General features: G+C 36.1%; 1 protein-coding gene across 20 annotated transcripts; it reads left to right on the top strand.

Annotated features, from left to right (window-relative positions):
- The first annotated feature begins 177 nt into the window (after positions 1-177).
- On the top strand, positions 178-3,151 carry LOC148575975 (uncharacterized). 20 transcript variants are annotated; one of them, XR_015902298.1, is made up of 6 exons: positions 178-461; positions 1,073-1,117; positions 1,258-1,405; positions 1,697-1,778; positions 1,869-1,972; positions 2,158-3,151. XR_015902298.1 is itself a non-coding variant. In XM_088501269.1 (5 exons), the coding sequence occupies exons 1-4, from the start codon at positions 328-330 to the stop codon at positions 1,962-1,964; spliced, it is 423 nt and encodes a 140-aa protein (XP_088357395.1). In that variant the 5' UTR covers positions 178-327; the 3' UTR covers positions 1,965-1,972; positions 2,139-3,151. The 20 variants fall into 20 exon arrangements, 6 of the variants coding, with proteins under 6 accessions (XP_088357395.1, XP_088357396.1, XP_088357394.1 ...); XR_015902297.1 differs by having other exon boundaries at positions 1,869-1,968; positions 2,139-3,151; XR_015902293.1 differs by having other exon boundaries at positions 1,869-1,968.
- Positions 3,152-9,790: the final 6,639 nt, after the last annotated feature.

The following is a 9,790-nucleotide window of genomic DNA, read 5'->3' on the forward strand; positions in this document are numbered from 1 at the left end:
CCTCTCTCAGAGTCTCACTGAGTAAATTTCCATAATAGTCCCTGAGATTCGGGTCGTTATTCAATGTGGTCGCTAAAAGATAAACCTCTTCATCATAACTATTATTAATGGAGACGATGATTTAATTTTGATTTGCATAATACTCAAGCTTATTACAGTTTAATTATGTGCCTTAATTACTCTTTAGGATGAAGTATGAGTTAGTTTAAGATTAAGCATGGTTAGGGTCACTTTCATTTGATATCAAAATCATTAGAAGTAGCTTCTTCAATGTTTTAAATAATGTTATTTTTTAAATAAATTTTAAGCTTGGTGAAGTGAAATGATATGCATTTAGTATGTCAATCTAGTGACAGTGAAGAAAACATCACACTTTTATTTGACTTGCTTGTTGTAGCCTGTCTAGATTCTATTGAAGATGTTAATATGAGAAATGAGACCGCTGGCTGCCCAGCATTGATGTATGTAAGATTGTTTATTTGTCTTTTTTTTTTTTGTTTTCTTAATTTATAGATTGCCAATTAATTTTTGCGAAAAAGATGTTGTACTGTTATCTTCATTGTGGAATTAGCCCAAGTATTAATGGCTAATCTTGGTTTCAATGTTTTGGAGTGCTCGTTATTCAATAATGTGGGGATAGGAACATATATGGATCAGATTTCTTTTATTTTGAGTTTTGACACTTAGTTTACCTTTGCTGAAAGTTTTTTTTCTTGTATAAAGATGAGTGTGGCATTCCTGGATTATTAGTTCAACTTGCGTGAAATATTTTGATTTGGCAATGGCAGAAAATGAAAAGGGCTAAAACATAGGATTATCTCATTTGGTGTTTTTTCATCATTCATAGGTATTGAAATGAGAAAATTTTAATTACAAGTATTCCTATTTTACTATTGGATTTGTGTCCTTGATTCATATGTTACTAAATGGTTTTTATTAACAAAACTAGTGTTATATATACCAAGCACGAAGTGTTAGATAATTTTAATTAATAAGGATCAAATGCAAAACATTTTCTCAAATTCCAAATGGATCAGCTCAATGTTAAATCTTCTATTTTTATTGTCATCAGGAATATTACTAGAGTGTCCCCATGGCCATTTGATGTTATCAACAGGTTATTAGTGATAATTTTAATGTTTTGCAAATTGTTTTTTATTTTTTATTTTTTTCTTTATCTGCTTAGTGCTTAATGTTATAAGTTGTGATGTTTTCTTCAATACCGTAAACACTTCTGCATATTTTGCTGAATAACAGAAACTTAAAAGCCTTTCAAGAACTGCTTGGTTGGCTCAAGCGGAATACCCGCAAAGGTGCTTATTGTTTAGAACACTCCATCTTGAATTGGAAGGATTTAGCTGGCAACACCATTTTGCACGTAGCAGCACTCAATGATAACAATCAGGTATTTGTCATGCTTACATATACATCTAAAAACTGCCGTCCAAATTATATACTCTCTAGTCCTTTCCTTTCAAGTTGATATATCAAGATGCAATTAACTATTCCAATGCTTGTGTGCTGCAAAAAGCAATATAGCATATAAAATCAATCATATAAGGATAGTTATGGCAAGTTTCTTTTTTAAAATATTCTCATGATAAAATTATTGATACATTATTCAACATAGCATAACAGAATTGTTTGCTTTTATAATGCTCTTAGATATGATCTAATTGTCCTTCTATTCAACTAGTGTAACTCAGGTTTCTAAGTCTAACCACAAGCTGAATCTAAATCTGAACTTTTCATTTGCGACAAAGTCGATGAAAGAAGAAGTATGGTCTACTCTTGCTTGCCGTTAATGTCCCATATTTTTACTTACATACATGGAATACCACCTCATTGAGATTTTTCAAATCCTGAAGGAGCAAAGAGACAATTTCTGCATTCAAGTTGTTGCTTTTGCTACACGTGAGAATGCACAGTCTTTGAATTGCAATATGCGGCCTCTTTGGCATTGAACAAGTAGGTACTTAAATGAGTTGATCCTTGTATTTTTTTCTAATTTGTCCTGTTAATTACTTGAATCTCTGATTTGAAATTTTTATTACACTATTATTAATGAAATTTTTGAGCTGAACTTATTTTCTTCCTTTTTTCCCCCCAAAAAATTGGATGATGAAATCCACTGATAGGCAATTGTTTTCTTGAAAGCTAAACTGATATGGGGAACTCAACACAATATGAAGACAATGTTTCTCAACCCATGGTGGAAAAGGAAAGCTGAGGCGTCAAGGTTGCTTATAGCTGAATGCTTACTATAAGCAAATGGAAGAAACTTGACTATGAAATATAAAGAAATGAGGAGCTCTTGCATTGAGTGAAATTAGCAACAAGAGGTTAATGGCTGAGAATGCCAGTGGAAAGTGGTTAATGGCACAATCCATTCTTAGAGAATAGATCGAGACATTTTAAATATCAGATTCTTTTTTAAGTTATTTAATTTTATTTTTTGCTGAGAGGGATAAAATCATTAAGAATAAATTGTTTTTTCTCACATTCCCTCAACTATATCATCAAATGGTATATTTGCTCACAAAACCTGTGTCAAATTGTCTTTGTAAAGTTGAGTCCAAACACACTTTTCATGTATTTTGCAAATGCATTTGGAGCATCGCATTTGAGGTATGAACTGGAATTGATTAGCATATTAAGAAGGTTCTGTGTATTATTATGCACTAAGAGAAAGCTGATTCTTACATGCTTATAGGGAAGCTTGCATTAAGAATATCTTTCATACATGCTATTTTTCAAGAATTATGAGTGTTCTTGTTGATTGTGGATGTATTTCAACTAATTCAATGCATAATCTGATTTTTTTATTTTATATTCTAGGAGGTTCAAGCTTCAGCTAAGGAGGCAGCTGAAACAGTGGTTTTGGTCACTGATGAGGAAGGTGTGGAGTTACCCATATTATATCTTGTGAAAGGTGTTAATGAGCCAAAGCTGTTTTGATATTCACATAAGAACAGTTTTCTTGTTCTTCAAATCACAAATTTTGACTTTTTCTTTTGTTGTGGCTTTGATGATGTGTATATTGTATTTTTCAAATAATAAATTTTATTTTTTTGTTGACAAATGTGATGAAAGTTTATGTATGTTGGATTGGTTAATTTAAAATTATATAAAAATTGTTCCATTGCTTAAATTAGTAATTCAAACTATGATTTAAAATTATGTATCAATTTTGCAATGTTTAATTAAGAAGATTTATAAACAAGTATAGCTATAAGTATTTTGATCTAACTTATAGTCATATTTTCGGCTATTGGCACACTTTTTAAGAGTATCCATATCTTCTCGTAATCATCAATAGCCACGCTTATCAAGCGTAGCCATATTTTCCTTTATCGGCACGCTTAAAAAGCGTAGCTATATCATTCTCTATCGGCACGCTTGAAAAGCATAGCCATATCTTCCTCTATCGACATGCTTTCAAAGTGTACCCAAAACAATCCCATTGGGCATGCTTCCAAAAGCGTGGCGATATATACACTTTGGTATGCTTTTAAAGCATAGCTATAGGTTAATACATACGGCCACACTTTTAACCATGGCAAGAGATGAAAGCATGGCAAAAAAGAAAGCGTGCCGATAGATCCACAAAAGTGTGGCGATAGAGCAATCGGCATGCTTGCGAATGTGACCCTTTTAAAAGCGTGCCGATAGCTTTTTGAGCTATCGGCACACTTTTTTGCACTTTTCGGCACACTTTAAAAGCATGGAAAAAAACTTATTTTCTTGTAGTGTTATGGCTAGGGCTACTGCGGTCTAACTATCGTTTTGGAGTTGACGTGAAAGCACCTCAAGCACATTGACCACCACCACCGTCCTCTTTACATAAATCCATTTACACACAATCCATTTCGGGTATCCCTCGAAACAAAGTTATAAAAAATTAAAATTATTAAATTTATTAACTATAAAACTTTATGATTTTTTCCTTCTTATTCCATTCGCCCAACGGCCCATGTTCACGTCCACGAGGATTAACCACATCACGAGGCACCAACATTGGTCCCAAAAGGCCGAAACCACGTGCACAGTTAGGGGTGTATAGGACTCGATACCAAAATCCAGCCCAAAGGCCCATCATATTTAGGCTAGAATTGATTAGATAAAATCTCGAAACGCGACAAACCCAAATGCAAAGAACCTTGCCCGGTCTAAGTATTCAACCGGATTAAGGTTATTACTTAGCTCAGTCGCCAGGTTGAACCAAATTAATCTTTATCCGGTCTCACACTTTCACACAGCATCCTCTTGGGAACAGCCACCCCACCCACACGGCCGCACTTTGCCTCTCTCCATTCTCCTCTTTGTACTTCGTTCCTCTGCGGCGGCCACTTCTCTGGTGGCGCCGTCAATGAGCCTCTCATCACAGTTCGAGTCAGACGAACCTCTCATCACCGCTTTTTTCTTTGAGTTTTCCATACTTAACACGTTAGCTACAACATTGCATGGGTCGATATGCACAGCGCCTAGTATCCATTGTTTATGGTTAGGACTATTCAGGTCCAACTATCATTTTTTACTTGCGTGAAAGCACCTCAAGCATGTTGACCACCACCACAGACCTCTTTACACAAACCTATTTACACACAATCCATTTCAGGTATCCCTTGAAACAAATTTATAAAAAAATAAAATTATTAAATTTATTAACTATAAAACTTTATGCTTTTTTCCTTCTTAATTCCATTCGCCTAACGGCCCAAGCTCAAGTCCATGAGCATTAACCATGTCACGAGGCACTAACATTGGTCACAAAAGGACGAAACCACATGCACAGTTGGTTATGTACAGGATTCGATCCCGGATTCTGGCCGAAATTCCAAATATATTTAGGCTAGAATCGATCAGGTTAAATCTCAAAATGCGACAAATCCAAATGCAAAGAAACTTGTCCAGTCTAAGTATTCAACCTAATTAAGGTTATTGCTCAGCTCAGTTGCCCAGTTGAACCAAATTAATCTTTATCCAATCCCACACTTTCACACAACACCCTCTTTGGGACAGCCACCCCACCCACACGGCCGCACCACGCCTCTCCCCATTCTACCCTTCGTCCTTCATTCCTCTGCAGCGCCCACTTCTACGGCGGCGTCGTCGATGAGCCTTTCGCCACCGTTCGAGTCATACGAACCTCTCATTACCACTTTTTTCAATGACTTTTTTATACTTAACGAGTTTACTACAACATTGCATGGATCGATATGTGCAGCGCCTAGTATCCATTGTTTATGGCTAGGACTACTGGGGTCTAACTATCGTTTTGGAGTTGACGTGAAAGCACCTCAAGCACGTTGAACACTGTAACATCCTACCACACAGAGTCTTATGCTTAAGTCATAAAACAGTATATATATATATAGCAAGGATATTTTTACGTAGGAGCCTTTTAAAGAAAAGTTTAAAGCAAAAGCGTTAAACAGAAAAGCGCATAACTCACGTAAGCGATAAACGTAAACCGGATAGGATGAGAGTAAAACGACATAACTATATATACATAAGGAAAGACTTCCAAGGATACAGATAACAAAGCTTCTGACTCAGCTTGCGAAGTTTAAACCAACCAGAGCACATATATATATATATGTATACAAAGTAACCCAAAATACCCAAAATACAGTTTATATATAACGTATCTCTCCAAATCAACCTCTAAGAGGGATAAAACATAATATACAAATGTAGTGGAGATATAAGAATATCTATATATACATCATAAGCCAAAATAAAGTCCCAAAACACAAAAGTCCTTCGCTTTCAGAAGCTCCCAGAATGCCTCAGCGAGGTGCCTCACGTCTTGCATCTGAAAATCACAAAATATGTATGGGGTGAGAACCACAGGTTCTTAGCATGGTAACAGTGCCCACATAAGTAACATATAAGGTCTCGAGAAAGCTGAAGGCGATCCTAGAGCTTCCGACAAAAGATTGAAACTTAAAACTAACATAAAACCATAAATAAGGTGAGGTATCTAAGGATTCTTGGTTTTTACTCCAATTCTAACTTAATCCCTAAATTCATCGCCTTTCCTCCAACCCTCCGAAATACCGATGGAACTACCCTCGTCACTCCTCCTCCAAACAAGGGGCATCTCAGTTATACAGAAAAATAATGCATACAAGGAAAACACAGGTAGTTTACAGATACAACAGACAGAACATATAGTAGTTAAGCATGAATATCAACTAGGCAAACCTAAGAATGCAAACCAAAGCAAACAGACAAATGCATATGATGTATGCCTATTGCCTGCCCTATGGCTCATGATATCATCTGTCGGTTATATAGCCAACTCGACATGTCCTGGTAGCTAACCTTGGACAAAAACACCCATTGCAGAGCAATTGGGTCTGAGCTACAACCCCCTTACTACTACCCCCTTAACCTAGAGCAAGTGGAATAAACCACTACTATAGCTACTATCCAAGCAGGTGTTTAAAAGCTCAACTTAGAGCAAGTGGAATAATCCACTACTGCTGCTACTACTCAGGCATCACAAACACTGACCTGGAGCAAGTGAGACAAACCACCATCCTTGCTACTACCCAGGTATGTTCAACATGCATTCATTCAAAATCATTCATTATGATTTTCATTATCATTTCAATTCTTTCATATTCATTCAAAAATACTCATTTTCATTCATAATAATTCACAATGGCCATATTCATCACCTGTATATCTCAAATTTGCACTTCTCATACATAATTCATTACTTCTCAAGCTTTCTTCGTCCAAGTTACCACCTCTTCCCAACTTCATCTCATCACTCAAGATACAACTAAGGTTTAGGGGCTAAAAGAGTAAAAATAGAGGGTTAGAGGTTCAAAATTATGTTTTAAAACAAAAAATTCACTTTGCTGAAGATAGTGGTTCCGCGTACGCATGGATGATCTCGCGTACGCGGGATTGTGTTTTGCCTTGCCCGCGTACGCATACACTTACTCGAGTATGCGAGACACCAAACCCGAAAGGAATGGCCGTGTCGCGTGCAAGTTTTCGCGTTTGCAACCCCACAAAAACTCAGTTCTCGCGTACGCATACACTTGCTCGCGTATGAGAGATGCCAAACCCAAGGGAATGGTCGCGTCGCGTGCGGGTTCGTGTACGCGACTTCTGCAGGATAGGCAAAATGGTTAAGTGCTGCAGAATTTCAATTTTACACACCAAACTTCCGGCGCGCATAAATTTTTTGTTTAAAAATATTTTTCGTCTGTTCTTCGAAGGTGTAAACCTCTCGGACCAAATTTTCTTTCTAGTCAAGTTTCATAGAAATTGGAGGTCCGAAGGCCAAGTTATGCTCCTCCAAAGTCGGTCAAAAATAAGAGTTTTCATTGAAAATACTAAACCTCAATTTTCAAAACACCTATATTCCAATCTTTTCAAAACTTACCATAACCACATCAAACCAAATCCAATCATTCCTCAATGCACCGTTTTACTCCATATTACACCAATTTCACAATTTCAATCATTTCCACACAATAATTCATTTCCAAAGTATCTTTACACAAAATCATCAACAACATGCATATACACTTCATCATTCTCCACAAAATTTGCATTATTTCACCAATAACACCCTTAATTAGCTAAGCATCATAAATACCAACCAAACCCAAATCAATCAACAACATCAACATTCCAATAACATCAGCATTACCATTTACCAATTTCAAGCATCAACAACATAAATAATTCAATCTTATCCTACGGTCAACTAATCTAAATTTTTACGACACATTACACTTTAGTTACGAGAAACTGAAATTATACCTTGGCCGATTCCTCTTAACGCACGGAACACCTCACTTAGGTAGTGTTTGGTTGTTGAAACACACAATTTTAAAAAACACATTGGTACACAAATTGACACAAATTACATGTATTCAGTATACCTTTAATAAGTTGAGACACAAAATTAATATTGAGACACTGATTATTTTGACAATTTTATCCTCTTTTCTCCTTTCCATTTCAACTTCCGTCTCTTTTCTCTTCATGGCCAACCAAGCAGAATCTCTTCTCCCCTCCCTTCTTCTCCCTATTTGAATTTCTGTTTCTTCTCTCTTCATAGCCAACCAACCTCCTCTTACTGAAGTGTCTCTACCACTGCCATTGCTACTGTTTCACTTCCTCCTCATACTCTTCAGATTGGGTCTCTGTCTTCTTCCTTCTTCCAAATCTCCAGATCTGCGACTTGTGTCTCTGCCATGTCGCAGGTGAGCCTCTATCATCGACCCATCGTGCCTCCATCTTCATCTATGTTCATCCTTCTATTTGTCCCCTTTTTGGATTTTTTTCCTAAAAGTTTTATTTTTTCTTTGTTTTTTATTATTAATCTGTGCTATTTTTAGAAAAAAAATTATAATCTGAATGCTACGAACAATTTTTTTCTATTGGCTTCTATGTTGTTGAAATATCTCACCTTCCAATTAATTTTTTAATTTGATATTCCATTTGTTCATAGTCGTTTTAACAACTTAAAATTGACACAAGGGATTTAAAATGAAAATCATGCCAATTAATTACTTGTTGTTTAATGAGGAAGATGTGTATTAAATTTGTTATTGAAATTACTAGAATTTTTGTTATCTGGATTTTTTTTATGAATAGAGATAGAAGAAAAGAATCAGTGTAGCTGTTGAAAAGATATAGATAGTGGTGATGGTGGTAAAGGTAGATGATGTCATGATGAGGGTATTATTGACTTTTTAAAGTTTGATGTGTTTTATTTATGTTCTTTGCCAAACATAAAACATGTATATATGTATTTTGTGTATATGTCTATATAATTCATGTCTCTGTGTCCATGTATCATGCTATACACTAAACAAACAGAGCCTTATATACCACGCCCCAAGCTTCGAAATCCCAACTCCTCTCCAAACAAAACCCAACCTCCAAGATTAGCCTTCTAGCTTCCAATTTCTCAAATTGACTCCATCCAACAATCAATTTCAATCTATTATCATAATTACCACTATAATCAAAATAGAGTTCACTAATCCAACATATATACCAAGGATTTGAGGGTGCTCACCTCATCCAAAGCTCAAGTGAGCTAAACCCGACAATACCCACAAGTTAATTCGAACCTAAACACCGAAATTACACAAAATTCAACATAGTTGTTCATTGAATTTCGAAATTGGGAAAGAAAAAATTAGAAAGGAAAATACGGCTTCCTTAACTAATTAAGTACTGAGCTTTGTAGATCTCGACACTGCAGTCGCGTGGTCGCAAACAGTGCGGCGATCGGAACTTAGAGTAGAAAGTTATGGCAATTTGAATTGGAACAAGGATTTGATGCTTCTCCCCTTCCCCCCCTCCCCCTTGTGTTTTGGAATGTGTTTTGTGAATAAAGGAGGAAGTAATGAGCTTAAGCTCATTTTGTTTCTGGATTAGGTTTTGGGCCTTGCGCCCAATACGGGCCCGGTTCGGTTGTTTGGCACAATCATGGGCCAAATTTTCTAAAATTACTGTCAAAGTTCTTATTTTAATTACTCAGGGTTTACAACCACCAACACCAACCTCTTTACACAAACCCATTTACACACAATCCATTTCAAGTATCTCTCGAAACAAAGTTTTAAAAGAATATAAAATTAATAAATTTATTAACTATAAAACTTTATGTTTTTTCCTTCTTATTCCATTCGCCCAACGGCCCAAGCTCAAGTCTACGAGCATTAACCACGTCACGAGGCAGTAACATTGGTCCCAAAAGGTTGAAACCACACAGTTGGTGGTGTACAGGACTCAATCACGGAAT

Source organism: Arachis ipaensis, chromosome B1 (genome assembly GCF_059453495.1).
Source record: "Arachis ipaensis isolate K30076 ecotype BB chromosome B1, ASM5945349v1, whole genome shotgun sequence".
Classification (NCBI taxonomy): Eukaryota; Viridiplantae; Streptophyta; class Magnoliopsida; order Fabales; family Fabaceae; genus Arachis; species Arachis ipaensis.